At 49.0% G+C, this 22098-nt stretch overlaps 1 protein-coding gene across 3 annotated transcripts in view; it reads right to left on the bottom strand.

The window, feature by feature from the left end:
* ctc1 (CTS telomere maintenance complex component 1) overlaps positions 1-18912 on the bottom strand; it is a 52423-nt gene extending 33511 nt beyond the window's left edge. The window contains exons 1-16 of one of the 3 annotated variants that reach the window (XR_005446149.1): positions 18748-18912; positions 18184-18283; positions 18023-18101; positions 17716-17938; positions 16135-16373; positions 11635-11764; positions 9610-9894; positions 9393-9515; positions 7738-7967; positions 6783-6933; positions 6347-6549; positions 5422-5585; positions 5210-5324; positions 1800-2256; positions 1639-1728; positions 1217-1354 (exon numbers count right to left, since the gene is read on the bottom strand). Coding sequence is in view for 2 of the 3 variants with exons in the window: in XM_038731584.1 (XP_038587512.1) it covers positions 1217-1354; positions 1639-1728; positions 1800-2256; positions 5210-5324; positions 5422-5585; positions 6347-6549; positions 6783-6933; positions 7738-7967; positions 9393-9515; positions 9610-9894; positions 11635-11764; positions 16135-16373; positions 17716-17938; positions 18023-18101; positions 18184-18283; positions 18748-18798 (2778 nt within the window). In the remaining variant the exon portion in view is untranslated. The remainder of the gene's footprint in view (positions 1-1216; positions 1355-1638; positions 1729-1799; positions 2257-5209; positions 5325-5421; positions 5586-6346; positions 6550-6782; positions 6934-7737; positions 7968-9392; positions 9516-9609; positions 9895-11634; positions 11765-16134; positions 16374-17715; positions 17939-18022; positions 18102-18183; positions 18284-18747) is intronic. The other 2 variants (XM_038731584.1, XM_038731585.1) reach the window with 2 other exon arrangements.
* Between the last annotated feature and the right edge of the window lie 3186 nt (positions 18913-22098).

Raw genomic sequence — 22098 nt, 5'->3', positions numbered from 1 at the left:
CAGCACACGTTGTAACGGTCGCTGGTCGCAGCATAAATTGGTCATAAAATTTGATCTGAAGTCACAACTATAGACAAACACAGTCTGATTAAACTAATACCACACAAACTATTACATGTTTTCATGCTTTTACTGAACACACTGTGGAAACGGTCACAGTGCCGGCTGGAAAAAGTATGTGAACCCTTGGATTTAATAAGTGGTTGACCCTCCTTGGCAGCAACAACCTCAACCAAACGTTTCCTGTAGCTGGAAACAGGAAGAATTTTAGACGATTTCTCTTTACAAATCTGTTTCAGTTCAGCAATATCCTTTGGGATGTTTGGTGTGAATCGCTCTCTTTAGGCCGGGACTCCAGAAGGTGTATTTTCTTCTGCTGAAGCCGTTCTGTTGTTGCTTTACTTCTGTGCTTTGGGTCGTTGTCCTGTTGCATCACCCACCTCCTGTTGAGCTTCAACGGGTGGAAACAGATGGCCTTACATTCTCCTGCTAAATGTCTTGATAAACTTTGGAATCCACTTTTCTATCGGTGATAGAAACCCTTCCAGGCCCTGAGGTAGCAAAGCAGCCCCAAACCATGATGCCCCCTCCACCATACCTCACAGCTGTGATGAGGCTTTGATGTTGGTGAGCTGGGCCTTTTTCCCTCCACACATAAAGTTGTGTTCTCCTTCCAGATGACTCAACTTTGGCTTCATCTGTCCTCAGAGTATCTCACCAGTAGTGCTGTGGAACATCCAGCTGCTCTGGCTTATTCTGTGTTGTTCTTTAGTGCTTTATGTATCGTAGAGTCGTGAACAGAGATGCTAGCATGTTCCAGAGATTTTTGTGAGTCTTCAGCTGACACTCTGGGATCCTTCCTACGCTCACCCTGTGTTTGTCTGCAGAAATCCAGGTAACTCCGAAGACTTCACAAACTTTTTCCTGCGACTGTATTTGGAAAAAAGCTGATCTGATTCAAGATCCTGTTTTTATTTAGGAAGTTTAATATTCAGTTGTATTGAACAGAATAACTTCCCCAGATACCTGATGTCACAGATCCCTCTGTAGCTGTCAGCTGGGCTCAGATTTGTCTCCACTCTATAAGACCTTCATTCCAGATATTCAAACAGCACTTGTAGTGCGGTCAGTGCCGCACGCTTTGTTTGTTTTTAAGAGATTTGGTTTTTACTCAAGATACTGTGTTCATTTAGGAACTTGCAGGTGTATATTTTACCTGTCTGTAGGTGTGCAGCAGCAGTGGGCTTGTCAGAGTGTGGAACCTCCAATCAGATCGGACCCGGAGGGTGGAGTTAGTGTGGAGCTCTACCCCGCTCCGCCCAGAAACCCCACAGCCAATCAAAACACTAGGATCCTGATGTACAGACAAACACAAACCAATCAGCTGCCAGGATTCTGATGCAGCCGTCACTTCTTCTTCTTCACAGCAGCGACTCAGCATCATAATAACAGAGTGATAAACACGTATCTCTCACAGCTGGAGGTGTCACACCTGCTCCACCAGGCGAGTTCAATCTCAAAACGGTTTTGGATTGAACGACGTGTTTCCTTGAAACGTTGTGCAGGTGCAACTGCAGCAGCTGAGCCAGGAGCTACAGGTGAGAGGAGCCTCAGTGACATCACGGCAGGTGTGTTTACCTGTGTGTTGGCAGCGACGAGTCTGTAGAAACATCCGGGCTGGAGGAGGGGGAACCAGCGAGCGGACGCACCTGAGAACACCAGGACCACCTGCAGACAGGTGAGCACGTGACACTCTGAACACAGGTGCATCATGGGATGTATCAGGTCATATTTCTCACCTTGTCTTCCTTCCCTGTCTCTGTCTCCCGGTCTGTCATTGGTCCGTTCTTTGGGTCCCGCCCCCAGTTGACCACTGGACCAATCACAGCAGCTCTGAGAGAGAAGCACGGTGTAAGCCCCGCCTCCTCCTTACCCTTTAACTCCGCCCCCGTGTTTCTCCAGGCCACGCCCTCCTTCTGCTCCACCCTGATCACCATGGTGACGCAGGGCCGGGAGCCACCGGTCGTCACGGTAGCAGAGGAGGCAGAGAGGGAGGAGCCTGTTTCTTCTTCTTTCCTTCTTCTCTTCCTCCCTGCAGCCGGACCTCCCTCCTCCTCCTCTTCTTCTTCTTCATCTGTCTGTTTCCCCCCTGTGACATCAGCTCCTGACTCCTCCCCCGTCTGTCTCAGGTGTGTAACCATGGCAACAGAGGGACTCAGGATGTGGAGGTGGTCTGCAGAAAACTGCAGGTAAACTCTGACACACACACAAACACCCAATCAGCTTAAAGCTTAATTACTATTATATATTGATGTGTGTGTGTGTGTGTCCCTGCAGTGTGTATATGTGTCCCTGCAGTGCGTATATGTGTCCCTGCAGTGCGTATATGTGTCCCTGCAGTGCGTATATGTGTCCCTGCAGTGCGCGTGTGTGTCCCTGCAGTGCGCGTGTGTGTATATGTGTCCCTGCAGTGCGCGTGTGTGTATATGTGTCCCTGCAGTGTGCGTGTGTATGTGTCCCTGCAGTGTGCGTGTGTATGTGTCCCTGCAGTGTGCGTGTGTATGTGTCCCTGCAGTGTGCGTGTGTGTGTCCCTGCAGTGTGCGTGTGTGTGTGTCCCTGCAGTGTGCGTGTGTGTGTGTGTGTATATGTGTCCCTGCAGTGTGTGTGTGTGTGTGTGTGTGTGTGCGTCTGCAGTGTGTGTATGTGTGTGTCTGCAGTGTGCGTATGTGTGTCCCTGCAGTGTGCGTGTGTATGTGTCCCTGCAGTGTGCGTGTGTGTGTCCCTGCAGTGTGCGTGTGTGTGTGTCCCTGCAGTGTGCGTGTGTGTGTGTCCCTGCAGTGTGCGTGTGTGTGTGTGTGTGTATATGTGTCCCTGCAGTGTGTGTGTGTGTGTCCCTGCAGTGTGTGTGTGTGTGTCCCTGCAGTGCGTGTGTGTGTATATGTGTCCCTGCAGTGCGCGTGTGTGTCCCTGCAGTGTGTATATGTGTCCCTGCAGTGCGCGTGTGTGTATATGTGTCCCTGCAGTGTGTACGTGTGTCCCTGCAGTGTGTATATGTGTCCCTGCAGTGCGTGTGTGTGTGTGTGTGTCCCTGCAGTGTGTGTATATGTGTCCCTGCAGTGTGATTGTGTGTGTGTGCATACCTGCAGTGTGTGTGTGTGTCCCTGCAGTATGTGTGTGTGTGTCCCTGCAGTGTGTGTATATGTGTCCCTGCAGTGTGATTGTGTGTGTGTGTGCATACCTGCAGTGTGTGTGTGTGTGTCCCTGCAGTGTGATTGTGTGTGTGTGTGCATACCTGCAGTGTGTGTGTGTGTGTGTGTTTGTGTGTGTATGTGTGTCCCTGCAGTGTGTGTGTGTATGTGTCCCTGCAGTGTGTGTGTGTGTATGTGTGTGTGTGTGTGTGTGTGTGTATATGTGTCCCTGCAGTGTGCGTGTGTGTGTCCCTGCAGTGTGTGTATATGTGTCCCTGCAGTGTGATTGTGTGTGTGTGTGCATACCTGCAGTGTGTGTGTGTGTGTCCCTGCAGTATGTGTGTGTGTGTCCCTGCAGTGTGTGTATATGTGTCCCTGCAGTGTGTGTATAATTGTCCCTGCAGTGTGATTGTGTGTGTGTGTGCATACCTGCAGTGTGTGTGTGTGTGTGTTTGTGTGTGTATGTGTGTCCCTGCAGTGTGATTGTGTGTGTGTGTGCATACCTGCAGTGTGCGTGTGTGTGTCCCTGCAGTGTGTGTATGTGTGTCCCTGCAGTGTGCGTGTGTGTGTCCCTGCAGTGTGATTGTGTGTGTGTGTGCATACCTGCAGTGTGTGTGTGTATGTGTGTCCCTGCAGTGTGTGTGTGTATGTGTCCCTGCAGTGTGTGTGTGTATGTGTCCCTGCAGTGTGTGTGTGTATGTGTCCCTGCAGTGTGTGTGTGTGTGTGTGTGTGTGTATATGTGTCCCTGCAGTGTGCGTGTTTGTGTCCCTGCAGTGTGATTGTGTGTGTGTGCATACCTGCAGTGTGTGTGTATGTGTGCATACCTGCAGTGTGTGTGTGTGCGTGTATGTGTCCCTGCAGTGTGTGTGTGTGTGTGTGTATGTGTCCCTGCAGTGTGTGTGTGTGTGTGTGTGTATGTGTCCCTGCAGTGTGTGTGTGTGTGTGTGTGTATGTGTCCCTGCAGTGTGTGTGTGTGTGTGTGTGTGTCTGCAGTGTGTGTATGTGTGTCCCTGCAGTGTGCGTGTGTGTGTCCCTGCAGTGTGATTGTGTGTGTGTGTGCATACCTGCAGTGTGTGTGTGTGTATGTGTGCATACCTGCAGTGTATGTGTGTGTATGTGTGTCCCTGCAGTGTGTGTGTGTATGTGTGCATACCTGCAGTGTATGTGTGTGTATGTGTGTCCCTGCAGTGTGTGTGTGTATGTGTGTCCCTGCAGTGTGTGTGTGTATGTGTCCCTGCAGTGTGTGTGTGTATGTGTGTCCCTGCAGTGTGTGTGTGTGTATGTGTGTCCCTGCAGTGTGTGTGTGTATGTGTGCATACCTGCAGTGTATGTGTGTGTATGTGTGTCCCTGCAGTGTGTGTGTGTGTATGTGTCCCTGCAGTGTGTGTTGTGTATGTGTCCCTGCAGTGTGTGTGTGTGTGTGTGTGTATATGTGTCCCTGCAGTGTGATTGTGTGTGCATACCTGCAGTGTGTGTGTGTATGTGTGCATACCTGCAGTGTGTGTGTGTGTGTGTGTGTATGTGTCCCTGCAGTGTGATTGTGTGTGCATACCTGCAGTGTGTGTGTGTATGTGTGCATACCTGCAGTGTGTGTGTGTGTGTGTATGTGTCCCTGCAGTGTGTGTGTGTGTGTGTGTGTATGTGTCCCTGCAGTGTGTGTGTGTGTGTGTGTGTATGTGTCCCTGCAGTGTGTGTGTGTGTGTATGTGTCCCTGCAGTGTGTGTGTGTGTGTGTATGTGTCCCTGCAGTGTGTGTGTGTGTGTGTGTGTGTATGTGTCCCTGCAGTGTGTGTGTGTGTGTGTGTGTGTGTGTATGTGTCCCTGCAGTGTGTGTGTGTGTGTGTGTGTGTGTGTGTGTCCCTGCAGTGTGTGTGTGTGTGTGTGTGTGTGTCCCTGCAGTGTGTGTGTGTGTGTGTGTGTCCCTGCAGTGTGTGTGTGTGTGTGTGTATGTGTCCCTACAGTGTGTGTGTGTGTGTGTCCCCGCAGTGTGTGTGTGTATAGTGTGTGTGTGTGTGCATACCTGCAGTGTTTGTGTGTGATGAACTTGTCCTGGTCCAGGTGTTGGTAGGAGGGGAAGTCTGATTGGATGAATCTCTCTGTTACCATGGTGAACTGCTGTATGTACACAAGACAACCTGCAACACACACACACACACACACTTATTTCTCCTGCAGGGTTCAGGCTGGAAGGCGACCTCTGACCTTTGACCTCTGTTTGTGTGTGTGCTGTACCTATCCAGGCGGTGTTGAAGGCCGCCCTCTGACCTCCCTCCTCTTCCTCGCTGGTTTCCGTGACGACACAGGCCACGGCCCCGGTGCCGTCTCTCAGCTGCAGGGTTTGTTCGGACGTCTGTGACGGAAGCTCCAACACCCCGACCACCAGGAGAGGGCGCTGCCTGTCAGACCACACAGAGGGCGTAATGACACACCGTCACCCCCATTATTGATCACGTATGATCAGTAATTAAAAATATAACCATGGTTGAAACGGAGCTGTCGTCATCAGGCGGGTTTGATCTTCGTTAAGGCTCTAATTATCTAGCAGTTTTTAAAGCTGTGAGTGAAATTAATGTCAGACTCAACAAACTGATCCAAGGCCAGTGACGTTTTGGGGCGGAGCTGGACTCTCAGAGAGGAGGACGCTGTCCAAGCTAAATGTCATCTTGGACAATGTCTCCCACCCGCTCCATGACGTGCTGCTCAAACACAGGAGCACCTTCAGTGCAAGACTCGTTCCCCCATAATGCACCACAGGAAGTCCTTCCTGCCTGTGGCCATCGAACTCTGTAACTCCTCCCTCTAAGTGTCTGACACACGGACACTTAGTTAGTTTTAAACTGCACATGATCATCTGTTTGGTGCAATAACACCTGCTTAAATACTTAATGTGCGACACTCTGCTGCTACTAGTCATTCATTATTACTGGTCACCATAACAATTCTTTTAATTAAATAAATACTGTACTCATCCACACTCTGTTCTTATTTATATTTATAAACCAACTGTCTTTATTTCTTTTTTTCGCAGACGTCTGTTCTGATTGGTCAATAAAGTTGTTTTAAAAAGTTTACACTTGTATTGTTTCTCTTCTTTGACTGCAGTGTTGGTGTGGCTCAGATATTGTCCTGTATGTTCAGGTCAGAGGACAGAGTTTACCTGAGGCTGTCTCCAGTCTGAGGATCAGAGGACAGAGTCCTGCAGGACCAGGCCAGTGCTGTGTTGATCTGAGATCTGGTCAGATTGGATCCATCAGGAGGCAACAGAGACCTCAGAGAGACTGAAGACCAGCACTCTGACTGTAGAGACTGACAGAGCTCTGAGACACTGACGTACTGATGGACTGCAGGGTCCACGCGGTACTGTAGAGACACAGAGACACAGAGACTCAGAGACAGTACTGTAGAGACACAGAGACACTGTACTGTAGAGACTCAGAGACACTGTACTGTAGAGACACAGAGACACTGTACTGTAGAGACACAGAGACACGGTACTGTAGAGACTCAGAGACACGGTACTGTAGAGACACAGAGACACTGTATAGAGACACACAGACACTGCAGGGTCAACACTGTAAAATAAAAGTATGTACCTGTGTGAGAGGACAGGTGTGAGGCTCGTCCAACATCTCTGAGTAGATGTCCCTCCTTCGTCTTCCTACTCTTCCTCGTCCCCACACAGTTTCCATCAGCTTCCAGGACAACACACAGACACACTGCTGCTTCAACACACTGGGAACCAGACTGGAGACAGACAGAGACAGACAGAGACAGACAGAGAGACAGACAGAGACAGACAGAGAGACAGACAGTTAATGATCAGTTGTATTCGACCCTATCTAACTTATCAGGTGCTTAAATCTCTACAGGCCCTATGAAACCTGTTTTTATCCTGAGTTCCACGTTTTCTGTTGTAAAGGACCTACATGTGGTTCGTGTGAAGAGGCCTCACATCAAAATGATTAGGGCTGTACATAACGAAATAAGTTGTCTATTACTCGATTAACTTTATCCAAAATAAATATCAAAAACATGTTTAATCTATATTTTATTCACTCATCCTGATGAAGCACGTTAGAATCATGACAGCAGATCTTAAAATGAATCAGATCTCCACCTCACTGATCAGCTGCTTTACCTGAAATGTTTCAGTACTGAGTGATGCAGCACAGGGCTGTAACGGTAAATATCGGTTCTGTACGTTCCTCGGGTCTGAAGTCACGGCTCCGTTTATTTTCATTAAATTGCTGCTGGTTTATTGTGTGTAACTTTTGTAAACATCCAAACTACTTTACATTTTTTAAACAAACTTCCAAATTACACATAACAAACAAAATATTCTCACAACAACACCACATAAAATATAATAAATATAGAATAATAAGGATCACAGAGCAGCATTCTTCTTATTCTTCTATTCCGTCTATGAGCAGCATCAATCCCAGCTGGAAGGAAAAACACTTTGAGGTCTAAAGTTTAGCTCTGGCTTCTCTGCTCTGGCCGTGGACCAGGTTTCGGGGCCCTGCAGCTTCACCTCGTCCTCCTCACCTGTGGGACAGCTGGGAGCTCAGGCGACACGCCCACAGGTACTCCGACACTCCCGTGTTTCTCTCCAGCAGTAACCGTGGTAACGCTCCGTCGCCGGGGCAGCCGGAGTCGGGCGCCGACCCCCCTGCCCGGCTGAAGGCGGTGACCCTGAGGCTGGAGCGCAGACAGGCGCAGAGCATGCTGGGAGGAAAGTCGGGACAGGGCCGGTACAGGAAGTGGACGTGGTGGAGCTGCAGGGACAACATTCAATAAAACTTTATTATTCATTGATTATTCACGGACAGTCGGGACAGACGCAGACCCTGACTTCACCTCTGAGTGTGAAGCTGTTTTAGCCCTTCACGAGTCTTGTTTCAGATCAAAGCAACTGTAGGACAAACACAACGGCTCTGTTCCTGAACACGGTGGCAGGATGTGCTGCTCGTCACATCTTTCACCCTCCTTCACTTTGTCAGACAGGTTATATTTAAGATTTCTTTATTCAACGTTTGACTGACACGAGGCCTGAGCGTGGCCACAGAAAGTAAACTCAGCTTTACAGGAAATGTGCTTAATTCATGAAGGGGGACAATTCCTTCTCCACACAGAGCCAGGTAGGTTAGCAGGGCTTTAGTCCCCTAATAAATGAAATCAGCTTCTGAAGCCTGCGTCTTGTATGTTAGTTACTGAAAACTGAAACATTTCAGTTTGACTCATGCAAAAAACTGAGAAACACTTTTCCACAGTTCTGTTCTATATCACTACAGCCTGAAGCTGTTACTGCACGGGGACCCGCCTGTAAGGGGACCCGCCTGTACGGGGACCCGCCTGTAAGGGGACCCGCCTGTAAGGGGACCCGCCTGTAAGGGGACTCGCCTGTAAGGGGACCCGCCTGGATGGGGAACCGCCTGTACGGGGACCCGTCTGTACGGGGACCCGCCTGTAAGGGGACTCGTCTGTACGGGGACTCGCCTGTAAGGGGGCCCGCCTGTAAGGGGACCCGTCTGTACGGGGACCCGCCTGTACGGGGACCCGCCTGCACGGGGACTCGCCTGTACGGGGACCCGCCTGCACGGGGACCCGCCTGCACGGGGACTCGCCTGTAAGGGGACCCGTCTGTACGGGGACCCGCCTGTACGGGGACTCGCCTGTAAGGGGGCCCGCCTGTAAGGGGACCCGTCTGCACGGGGACCCGCCTGTACGGGGACTCGCCTGTAAGGGGGCCCGCCTGTAAGGGGACCCGTCTGTACGGGGACCCGCCTGTACGGGGACTCGCCTGTAAGGGGGCCCGCCTGTAAGGGGACCCGTCTGCACGGGGACCCGCCTGTAAGGGGACCCGTCTGCACGGGGACTCGTCTGTACGGGGACCCGTCTGTACGGGGACCCGCCTGTACGGGGACCCGCCTGCACGGGGACTCGCCTGTAAGGGGACCCGTCTGTACGGGGACCCGCCTGCACGGGGACCCGCCTGTAAGGGGACCCGCCTGCACGGGGACTCGCCTGTAAGGGGACTCGCCTGCACGGGGACCCGCCTGTAAGGGGACCCGCCTGCAAGGGGACCCGCCTGCAAGGGGACACGCCTGTACGGGGACTCGCCTGTAAGGGGACCCGTCTGCACGGGGACCCGCCTGTAAGGGGAAACGCCTGCACGGGGACCCGCCTGGACGGGGACTCACCTCCACACAGTCTCCTGCCCTCAGTTTCCTCCTCAGAGTCGGCTGATAGGCCAGGCACAGACACACCTTCCTGTCAATCACATACAGCCCCGCCCCCTCACTCACCACCTCAGTCACCGTGCCCTATGAGAGGAGAGGGGCGGGGTTTACCACACAGGTAACATTAAAAGGTAACATGCTGACAGCCAATCAGAGCTCAGTATTCACCGTACGTTACCTGGTAACTGATGACTCTGGAGTGTTTCATCCTGACCGCTGATTGGACGTCACGCTCAGGCTCCGCCTCCTCGCATCTGTCATCCTCATCGTGTGAGGTCATCAGCGGTGGGGGCGTGTCCGGCTGCGAGTCGGCGTGCGTGTAGTTCGTGTGTATTTCAGACTGGTCGGTCACACACAGGATGTTGTTTCCTCTCCAGCCTCGTAGGACACACACACGCAGCGCCGTCACGCACACACTCTGACCAACACACACACGCCGAGTCCACCACAGCCTGCTGCTGTCCTGCAGAGACAGAGACAGGGACAGAGACAGGGACAGTGTGAGACAGAGTGAGAGAGACAGAGAGAGACAGGGACAGAGTGAGAGAGACAGACAGAGACAGAGACAGAGTGAGAGAGACAGAGTGAGACAGAGTGAGACAGAGACAGACAGAGACAGAGAGAGACAGAGTGAGAGAGACAGAGACAGGGACAGAGTGAGAGAGACAGGGTGACAGAGACAGAGACAGGGAAAGGTACAGAGTGAGACAGAGAGAGACAGAGACAGAGTGAGAGAGACAGGGACAGACAGAGAGAGACAGAGTGAGACAGGGACAGACAGAGAGAGACAGAGTGAGACAGAGAGAGACAGAGAGAGAGAGAGACAGAGAGAGACAGGGACAGAGTGAGAGAGACAGAGTGAGACAGAGAGAGACAGGGACAGACAGAGAGAGACAGAGAGAGAGAGACAGAGAGAGACAGGGACAGAGTGAGAGAGACAGAGACAGGGACAGACAGAGAGAGACAGTGAGAGAGACAGACAAAGACAGGGACAGAGTGAGAGAGACAGAGACAGAGTGAGACAGAGAGAGACAGACAGAGACAGGGACAGACAGAGAGAGACAGACAGAGTGAGAGAGACAGAGTGAGAGAGACAGAGACAGGGACAGACAGAGAGAGACAGAGACAGGGACAGACAGAGAGAGACAGAGACAGACAGAGAGAGACAGAGTGAGAGAGGGAGAGACAGAGAGAGACAGGGACAGACAGAGCGACAGAGTGAGACAGAGAGAGACAGAGACAGACAGAGAGCGACAGGGACAGACACAAAGAGACAGAGACAGACAGCGAGCGAGACAGGGACAGACAGAGAGTGAGTGACAGAGAGAGACAGAGAGACAGGGACAGAGAGCAATAGGGACAGACAGGGAGAGACAGAGACAGACAGACAGAGAGACAGAGACAGGGAGAGACAGAGAGAGAGAGAGAGACAGGGACAGACAGAGAGAGACAGGGACAGACAGAGAGAGACAGATTGAGACAGAGAGAGACAGGGACAGACAGAGAGCAATAGGGACAGACAGAGAGACAGAGACAGACAGAGAGCGACAGGGACAGACAGAGAGAGACAGGGACAGACAGAGAGGGACAGACAGAGAGAGACAGGGACAGACAGAGAGAGACAGGGACAGACAGAGAGATAGAGAGGCACAGAGAGACAGATTGAGACAGAGAGAGACAGGGACAGACAGAGAGACAGACAGATTGAGACAGAGAGAGACAGGGACAGACAGTGAGTGACAGAGTGAGACAGAGAGAGACAGGGACAGACAGAGAGTGACAGATTGAGACAGAGAGAGACGGACAGACAGAGAGTGACAGACAGACAGAGAGCGAGATAGGGAGAGACAGGGAGAGACAGAGAGAGACAGGGAGAGAGAGCGAGACAGGGAGAGACAGCCTCGACTCCTATACAGCCTATGACATGAAAGTTTTTGATGGTGATGACAAGAAACACGTTCAGCTCGTCAAAGTGTTTCAGCGGGAGAAACGCTGCAGACTCACTTTATAATAAACGTTTGATCAGCTTTTCATACGTTAGTATTTTAATGCTGATGCTGCTCATTTTATTTAAGGTTCTCCCTGTAAAACCGTGAGTGTGTGCATTTTAACAGCACCGTGATGATGACCGTGATCCTTTTGGTCTCTTTAATTGTTTGATCTGTCACAGGAAGTGACATCACACGCTGACAGCGCGTCCTACCTTGACGAGGACAGGTAGACTGTGGGAGCCGTCAGTCAGCGAGAAGCAGAAGAACGTTGTTCCTGACACGACCAGCACAGGGCAGACTGAACCCACCTGTCCCCAGACCGCTACACGCTGTCCACGAGTCCTGAAAGAAAGAGACAGACAGACAGATTAGAGACAGAGACAGGTTAGAGACAGACAGGTTAGGGACAGAGACAGGTTAGAGATAGAGACAGACAGACAGGTTAGAGACAGAGACAGGTTAGAGACAGAGACAGGTTAGAGACAGAGGACAGTTTAGAGACAGAGACAGGTTAGAGACAGAGGACAGTTTAGAGACAGAGACAGGTTAGAGACTGAGACAGACAGACAGGTTAGAGAGACAGACAGGTTATACACAGAGACAGGTTAGAGACAGACAGATTAGAGACAGGTTAGAGACAGAGGACAGTTTAGAGACAGAGGACAGTTTAGAGACAGAGACAGGTTAGAGACAGAGACAGACAGACAGGTTAGAGACAGAGGACAGTTTAGAGACAGAGACAGGTTAGAGACAGAGACAAACAGACAGGTTAGAGAGACAGACAGGTTATACACAGAGACAGGTTAGAGACAGACAGATTAGAGACAGGTTAGAGACAGAGGACAGTTTAGAGACAGGTTAGAGACAGAGGACAGTTTAGAGACAGAGGACAGGTTAGAGACAGAGGACAGGTTAGAGAGACAGACAGGTTAGAGACAGAGACAGGTTAGAGAAAAGACAGGTTAGAGACAGAGAAGCAGTGAAAGCAGTGAAAGAAAAGCTTGTAGAGCTCCCTGTGCGGTTACACAGAAGCTCTGTAAGTATCCCAGTTAAACTCTGCTGGGAAACATCTGACAGTGGTACTGAGCCGCTCTGTGGAAGGGAAGTCTGGGTCCACTCAGAGCTACAACACTGAGACCCTGAGACATGCAGACCTCTGCAGAGACGTCCTACACATTCAGAGAACGTCTCCTACAGAGGAGCGCGGGGCAGAGTTTACACTGATAACAGGGAACTTCTTGATCCAGCTCGGATCTAGACCCCAGGACCCCCTCCACTTCAGTTTCCACCGATAATAGTATTTCACTGTTAACCACGCTTTAAAGCGTCCCGGATAATTAATCGTGTTTCTGTTGCACAAGACGAAAACAGAGTTAGAGGAGCTCAGAGTCCTGCTGTTCAGAGGCTGCTGTTTACCGGCTGAACTCTGGCAGAGGGACCAGACTGAAGCTTTATTTCCACCAAAGAGACGGCTGAACTCTGGCAGAGGGACCAGACTGAAGCTTTATTTCTACCAAAGAGACGGCTGAACTCTGGCAGAGGGACCAGACTGAAGCTTTATTTCCACCAAAGAGACGGCTGAACTCTGGCAGAGGGACCAGACTGAAGCTTTATTTCCACCAAAGAGACGGCTGAACTCTGGCAGAGGGACCAGACTGAAGCTTTATTTCCACCAAAGAGACGGCTGAACTCTGACAGAGGGACCAGACTGAAGCTTTATTTCTACCAAAGAGACGGCTGAACTCTGGCAGAGGGACCAGACTGTGAAGCTTTATTTCCACCAAAGAGACGGCTGAACTCTGGCAGAGGGACCAGACTGAAGCTTTATTTCCACCAAAGAGACGGCTGAACTCTGGCAGAGGGACCAGACTGAAGCTTTATTTCCACCAAAGAGACGGCTGAACTCTGGCAGAGGGACCAGACTGTGAAGCTTTATTTCCACCAAAGAGACGGCTGAACTCTGGCAGAGGGACCAGACTGTGAAGCTTTATTTCCACCAAAGAGACGGCTGAACTCTGGCAGAGGGACCAGACTGTGAAGCTTTATTTCCACCAAAGAGACGGCTGAACTCTGACAGAGGGACCAGACTGTGAAGCTTTATTTCCACCAAAGAGACGGCTGAACTCTGACAGAGGGACCAGACTGTGAAGCTTTATTTCTACCAAAGAGACGGCTGAACTCTGGCAGAGGGACCAGACTGTGAAGCTTTATTTCTACCAAAGAGACGGCTGAACTCTGGCAGAGGGACCAGACTGTGAAGCTTTATTTCTACCAAAGAGACGGCTGAACTCTGACAGAGGGACCAGACTGTGAAGCTTTATTTCCACCAAAGAGACGGCTGAACTCTGGCAGAGGGACCAGACTGTGAAGCTTTATTTCCACCAAAGAGACGGCTGAACTCTGACAGAGGGACCAGACTGTGAAGCTTTATTTCTACCAAAGAGACGGCTGAACTCTGGCAGAGGGACCAGACTGTGAAGCTTTATTTCCACCAAAGAGACGGCTGAACTCTGACAGAGGGACCAGACTGTGAAGCTTTATTTCTACCAAAGAGACGGCTGAACTCTGGCAGAGGGACCAGACTGTGAAGCTTTATTTCCACCAAAGAGACAGCTGAACTCTGGCAGAGGGACCAGACTGTGAAGCTTTATTTCCACCAAAGAGACGGCTGAACTCTGGCAGAGGGACCAGACTGAAGCTTTATTTCCACCAAAGAGACGGCTGAACTCTGACAGAGGGACCAGACTGTGAAGCTTTATTTCTACCAAAGAGACGGCTGAACTCTGGCAGAGGGACCAGACTGTGAAGCTTTATTTCCACCAAAGAGACGGCTGAACTCTGACAGAGGGACCAGACTGTGAAGCTTTATTTCCACCAAAGAGACGGCTGAACTCTGACAGAGGGACCAGACTGTGAAGCTTTATTTCTACCAAAGAGACGGCTGAACTCTGGCAGAGGGACCAGACTGTGAAGCTTTATTTCCACCAAAGAGACGGCTGAACTCTGACAGAGGGACCAGACTGAAGCTTTATTTCCACCAAAGAGACGGCTGAACTCTGGCAGAGGGACCAGACTGTGAAGCTTTATTTCTACCAAAGAGACGGCTGAACTCTGACAGAGGGACCAGACTGTGAAGCTTTATTTCTACCAAAGAGACGGCTGAACTCTGGCAGAGGGACCAGACTGTGAAGCTTTATTTCTACCAAAGAGACGGCTGAACTCTGACAGAGGGACCAGACTGTGAAGCTTTATTTCCACCAAAGAGACGGCTGAACTCTGGCAGAGGGACCAGACTGAAGCTTTATTTCTACCAAAGAGACGGCTGAACTCTGACAGAGGGACCAGACTGTGAAGCTTTATTTCCACCAAAGAGACGGCTGAACTCTGGCAGAGGGACCAGACTGAAGCTTTATTTCCACCAAAGAGACGGCTGAACTCTGGCAGAGGGACCAGACTGAAGCTTTATTTCTACCAAAGAGACGGCTGAACTCTGGCAGAGGGACCAGACTGAAGCTTTATTTCTACCAAAGAGACGGCTGAACTCTGGCAGAGGGACCAGACTGAAGCTTTATTTCTACCAAAGAGACGGCTGAACTCTGGCAGAGGGATCAGACTGAAGCTTTATTTCCACCAAAGAGACGGCTGAACTCTGGCAGAGGGACCAGACTGAAGCTTTATTTCTACCAAAGAGACGGCTGAACTCTGACAGAGGGACCAGACTGAAGCTTTATTTCCACCAAAGAGACGGCTGAACTCTGGCAGAGGGACCAGACTGTGAAGCTTTATTTCTACCAAAGAGACGGCTGAACTCTGGCAGAGGGACCAGACTGAAGCTTTATTTCCACCAAAGAGACGGCTGAACTCTGGCAGAGGGACCAGACTGAAGCTTTATTTCCACCAAAGAGACGGCTGAACTCTGGCAGAGGGACCAGACTGAAGCTTTATTTCCACCAAAGAGACGGCTGAACTCTGGCAGAGGGACCAGACTGAAGCTTTATTTCTACCAAAGAGACGGCAGCAGGTGAGCCGCACGTCGGCTTATTAAAGACGTCACCTGGTCTGCGCATCAAATATCCACCGCGACGTGTAGCGTAAGTAACGACCATGATTCAGCCACTTTTCCTCAACAACATGAACATAAATAATAAATAAATATCTTTTAGCAGTTTGCTTTATTAAACCCTTCTGTGAGAGAAAGGATCCACGCGGTGCTCAGTCTCTACTCGTCAGTCATCATCCCTGCAGTTTGAAAAGTTTGCTGGAGGGCAACAAACCTTTCTAACGCCCCGCCCCCTCCGGGCTGTGATTGGTCGGTTCTGTGTTTCTCTCTCTGGCCCGTCCTGGGCTCAACGCGGCGTTAATAAATAAGGACGCTATAACTAAGACGCAGGATTCATCACAGAGAGAGATCAGGTCCTGAATCAGACCAGATAAAGATCTCCTGAAGCGTGAGGCCCAGTGTCGCTGACTGCCTGCTTCAGTCTGTGATTTATCATTTTAGTTGTTTTAACTCGCTGAATATTCTTGAGGCGTACCTGAGTTACCTGAACTACCCACGAAGAGTTTTGTGCTGCTGGAAATCAGACGGAAACATTTAGAATCTAAAAGTTAGAATCACGGTTTTATTCATTTCATTTCTAATTTAACCTCGTGAGGAGAAGAAGTCTGCAGCAGGTGAGACCACCTCAGAGGTCAGAGGTCAGGTGACCCACCTGCCGAGGAGTAAACCAGCTGCCTCTCTGACGCCGACTGCTCCGCCAAGCTCCGCCCCTCCGCCGGGACCAGCGGCCAATCCCTGCTCAGGACCGGGACGCAGCACAACAGGAGAACCAATCAGCTCCACGTGGCCTCCGGCCTCATCCTGGTCCTGCCCCGGGGCATTGTGGGGGATGTAGTTCCAGTGAGGGAGGAAGACGGGACGATTCAGCCACAGAGGAGACGGAGACAGGCACTGCAGAGACAGACAGAGAGACAGGGAGACAGGTGAGACCACAGAGACAGAGAGAGAGACAGGTGAGACAGAGAGACAGGTGAGACCACAGAGACAGAGACAGATGAGACCACAGAGACAGGTGAGACCACAGAGACAGAGACAGACAGGGAGACAGGTGAGACCACAGAGACAGAGAGAGAGACAGGTGAGACAGAGAGACAGGTGAGACCACAGAGACAGAGACAGATGAGACCACAGAGACAGAGAGACAGGTGAGACCACAGAGACAGAGACAGATGAGACCACAGAGACAGAGAGAGAGAGACAGGTGAGACAGAGACAGGTGAGACCACAGAGACAGAGAGAGATGAGACCACAGAGACAGAGACAGATGAGACCACAGCGACAGAGAGAGAGACAGGTGAGACAGAGAGACAGGTGAGACCACAGAGACAGAGACAGATGAGACCACAGAGACAGAGACAGAGAGACAGACAGGTGAGACAGAGACTTAGAGAGAGACAGGTGAGACCACAGAGACAGAGACAGAGAGAGAGACAGTTGAGACAGAGAGACAGGTGAGACCCCAGAGACAGAGACAGATGAGACCACAGAGACAGAGAGAGAGAGAGACAGAGAGAGAGACAGGTGAGACAGAGAGACAGGTGAGACCCCAGAGACAGAGACAGATGAGAGGGACAGGTGAGACAGAGAGACAGGTGAGACCCCAGAGACAGAGACAGATGAGAGGGACAGGTGAGACCCCAGAAAGAGAGGTGAGACAGGTGAGACCACAGAGACAGAGAGAGACAGGTGACAGACAGAGAGACAGGTGAGACCCCAGAGACAGAGACAGATGAGAGGGACAGGTGAGACAGAGAGACAGGTGAGACCCCAGAGACAGAGACAGATGAGAGGGACAGGTGAGACCCCAGAAAGAGAGGTGAGACAGGTGAGACCACAGAGACAGAGAGAGACAGGTGACAGACAGAGAGAGACAGGTGAGAGACAGAGACAGACAGGTGAGAGACAGAGACAGACAGGTGAGACCGGTGAGACCGAGAGACAGGTGGGACCACAGAGACAGATGAGAGGGACAGGTGAGACCCCAGAGACAGAGACAGATGAGAGGGACAGGTGAGACCCCAGAAAGAGAGGTGAGACAGGTGAGACCACAGAGACAGAGAGAGACAGGTGACAGACAGAGACAGACAGGTGAGAGACAGAGACAGACAGGTGAGACCGGTGAGACCGAGAGACAGGTGGGACCACAGAGACAGAGACAGACAGGTGAGACACCAGAGAGACAGGTGAGACCACCGGACTTCCTGTCAGGACCCTGAACGCGTCACGGACACACCTCACACCTGACGCTGCCGCTGGCGTCCGTCAGCCTCCACTCGCCGTCCCGCCCCTCTCTCAGACAGCCAATCAGCAGCAGGTTGACCCGCGGCAGAGCTCGGTGACCCGGCAGAGAAAGCTCCGCCTCCCTCACCCACGCTCGCTGCTGATTGGTGGTCCAGGACAGGTTGCTGACGCAGGCCAGGTGCTGTCGGGAGAGCAGCTCGGAGACAGACACCGGCCTGGAGACGGGGTCAGGAGAGGTCAGAGGTCACGACGACAAAATACAGTACATGAAGTCCACACGGTGCGTTCAGGGCCTGTACCTGTAGCTGACCGGTAAGCTGTGCGCGACACACATGTTCTCCTGTATCTTCCTCACCGCGCACACGCTCAGGCCTCCACCTGAAACACAGCATGTATAATGTCACTACAGGTCACCTGTCAGCAGGTGTTCCGCACTCTGGCAGCTGATTGGCTGACTGACCTGTCAGTGAGTCGTCAGCAGCAGGAGGGGCGGGGCCAGAGAGCACAGGGTCGACGTGTTGTGTGATGAAACTGAAAACCTCCTTCAACCAGGTGGACTCCTGAAGGACAGACACCAAACATCCATTCAGAAACATGGGGATTATCTGACAGCAGCGCCTCACTGCGCTGTCTCCTCTTACCGCAATAATATCCACTTTTTAGAGCCCTAACGAGCTGCTTAGTTATAAAAACTGTGCCGAATTCACCAGGTTGTTATTTAACAAAGGACGCAGACAGAAAATCAACCGTAAATACACGTATTAAACGACGAGCTGTCAGAACATCTCATTTTATCAATTTCTTTCATTAGTTTGGTTTGATATCGTTATAACTGCGCGGCGCTTAGTGCCCGGTGGATCACATGTGAGCCGGTCTTAGCAGGAAACATTAGAAACTGTAGAACCGTCTTTGTTCTCCCTCTGTCAGGTGTTTATTGCCGCTCACAAGCTAAACATCGTTAAATCTGCAGATTTTAAACAGGAGCTCGGCTGTCGGAGCTACAGAGTGAGGAGACTTTACTGACGGCTTCCCCGCTGGGTCGGAACTGGTCCAGGAGCAGCTGCAGGGGGTCCATGTCCTCCACAGTCCAGAGCCGGGCCACCGACGGCTGCTGTTAGACTTTATATTACTGTTAAAGATGAAGCGTTTCCTCCTTCAGACCTCCATGTTGTCAACAAACCGCTCCCGCCTTCAAACGCCACTTCCCCTGCCGAGCTACGGTGTCCGGAGAGGCTCAAAGCGGCTTACAGGACGAGCTTTTGCTTTTTTTATTTATATGAAAGAAGTATTAATAAAGTAAGAGAACATGTGGGTCAATAATATCACCGTGGAGTGATAATACTCACACATCTTTGTTTTAATTCGCTTCATATCTTATAAATAAATAATAAAAATAATTTTTAGCTGAAGTCTTTTACATAATTATGGGCCAATATTTAGACTATAAACCATAAGAAAAGTCCACCCTGTCATAGACAAATTATATTACTGTTAAACTTAATTTTCATTTCAACATTAAGGTGCAAATTAATCTTTTCTGAAAGGTCCCTTTACTAAACAGGATTTATTTATTTGCTTTCAAATTAATAAATACATAAACTATTTAATGTAAAACGTCTGTTTTTAAAGAAACCCCTGCAATTCACACACGTTTGTTTTGTTTTTTTTGTTGTTGTTTTTTGATAAAACTGTGATATTTTATTGGGAAGTTATTGCCTATGTTTATTAAACACATTGGATTAAATGATCCAACTATTATTTAAATTATTATTTAAATGGCTCAGCTTTCTCTGCTCTGTCCCCAGAGTGATCACTGGGTGTCGTGCTGCTGTGAAGGCACTATAAGATCCTCACAATAAGAGTTTTAACCCGTTTCTTAATCTAAATGACGACAGAAGTGATGCGTCTTCTAGCTCAGTTATTCAAACAATTTCAGTCAAGTTAAATCTAAATAAAGTTTTTTTATTAGTTACATAAACGTTAGATTGCATTATTTTTTATTTCCGTACACAGTGACATGTTCAGATTTGTCTTGTGTCGTAAATTGAAGTTCAGCCATCTTTGTTTCACCAAACGTGGGAGGTTAAAACCACAGACTGCACGAGTGAAGGTTAAAACTCTCGTTAACATGCAGCAGAGGCAGCGTTTCTCCTCCTGATGGTCTTTAAGGGTTCAGGAAACACCTTCAGACTGGTGTCGATAAACCACCTTCAGCTTTGAGGGATTCACACTGACAGCAGAGGCTCAAACTGAAGAGACACAGACCAAAGTCCAGGTAATGTGGGGCACCTAAGTGAAAACTGAATCTAGCCGACAGGACTTTGCTGTGGTGTGAGGATGGATGTCGGCCGTGACAGGAACTGGTTGAACTTTCTAAAAGCTAAGGAAAGGAGATAACGCCGTCCCACAATTCCTTGCGGCAGCAACATTTAAAGCGATGCAGAGTTGTAGTTTCACCACGGCAGACCAACAGAAACAACAGAGTGCCTGGTTTGTGTTTGTGACACCATCTGAAACGTCTGGAAATCTATGAGTATGACGAGCTCTGAAACCATGAATACAGATTTCTTCTCTGTCGAATCCATCCAGGTCAGGAAGCACGAAAAACAACCGTATTAAAACATCTTAACACATGTTGTGTTCTCTGAATCAAAGCACCAAAACTCTCTGCTGACAGATTTATGATAAAGGACATAGCAGGAAACTCTATAAACTCCTGTCTGAATATCATTTACTCTCAATTACTTCTTTTTATTTAATTATTATTTACAGTAAAAGGCTCAACCTTCTCTACTTGTATATTGCCTTTTTCACCCATATTATTAATTTAAACTTTTCAATCCTATTTTTATTCTTTCCTTTTTTAACAACCATATATTTTGTTGTTACTTCCTTCAGAGTAATTGATGGTTAAATGGACCCTAAACTTAAAAAAACATCCTCTCTGAAGAGGTGTGATTCTGTGTTGAACAGGAAACCTTACTCGTTGTAATGCATTGAATTGTTTTGAGCTGCCCGTATCTTCCATGTGTTATAGGTAAAGTTTTGTTTTGAAACCTAGAGAGTGCAGTTGGATTCAATGAGTTTAAAAAAATGTTGCTCATACAAACACTACTATCTATCTATCTATCTCTATATATATATATATATATATATCTTTACATTTATTCATTTAGCTGACACTTTTATCCAAAGTGACAATTGCTATACATGTCATAGGTCGAACGCCGTCTCACAGTGGATTCGAACGCTGGTCTCTCACACCAAAGGCATGTGTCTTATCCACTGTTCCATCACCACCCCTCATATATGTATATATGTGTATACACACACACACATATATATATAAACAATATAATTAAATAAAAAAGAGAATAAACAAACTAAAAACAAAATATATCTTACGTTGAAAATATTTCAACGAGTTCCACGAGTGTCTGTTCATGAATTCACCTTCTCATCTTTCCTTGCCCTCGTGACATTTTCCATTGAGTCCAAGATAAAATGGTTAGAAAAGGAAAACATTTGTGACATTTTGAACACAGACCAGGTCAATGACACTAGATTAAGCATATAAATATGTCTTAAATAAGACAATGTTCCTAATTGCTATCAAATTATGTTTGTGATCTAGTCAAGCAAGAAAATGTGCATTAAAGTGCATTCATTTTATTTTAACATGTTTTTAGGTGTCCAACTTTATCAAATATGATTAAGAATGTGGGACGGCATCCTCTTAACTTTAAATTCTTCACACAGGGTAAATGTGTATTTAGGGAGTTGCATATAAGGTTTATAATGTGCAGATCTCATTACAATTTGGGGACCTCTGATACTTACTGATGGTCGATTGGTGTTAATGTGGGAGGCTATAACTTGATACGCAAGAAGGCCAATTTTGACCAAGTCTTGGTACCAGCAGCCCTGAACAAGGTGTCTGGACGAGGACGGCGGGGAGTCCTGTCCTGGTTGTTGTTGTGGTTTGTGATCTACATTTGTTGGGAAATGATTTGAGGAAAATGTTGAACATTAGTGATTTACAGAGCTTTTAGGATTTCCCTTTGGAGACAATAAAGTCTTATCTAATATATCATATTAATTCACAGCTAATGTGAACTACAGCACATTAATAAGTCAACGCTCATGTCACCCAGACAGTCGTTACCATATAAGATGTAGCTCCTCCACATCCACTTTAAAGACCCACCAGCTGAAACTGGAGTTTTAATCAATATAGAAACACCGGTCTCAAATAATAACCTGATGAATGACAGCATGAATAATGCGTTAATCTAACTGTTGCTTAATTTCTTGTTGAATTTTGAATATTTTACTAAATTTTAATAGAATGTTTAGAAATAATTCAAACAAACTA

This window comes from Micropterus salmoides, unplaced genomic scaffold (assembly GCF_014851395.1).
Source record: "Micropterus salmoides isolate LMB-PRFRI ecotype aquatic unplaced genomic scaffold, ASM1485139v1 Ms_hic_scaffold_2, whole genome shotgun sequence".
Lineage (NCBI taxonomy): Eukaryota > Metazoa > Chordata > Actinopteri > Centrarchiformes > Centrarchidae > Micropterus > Micropterus salmoides.
Note: the sequence above shows the minus strand (reverse complement) of the source record. Positions and strands in the feature narration are given on the sequence as shown.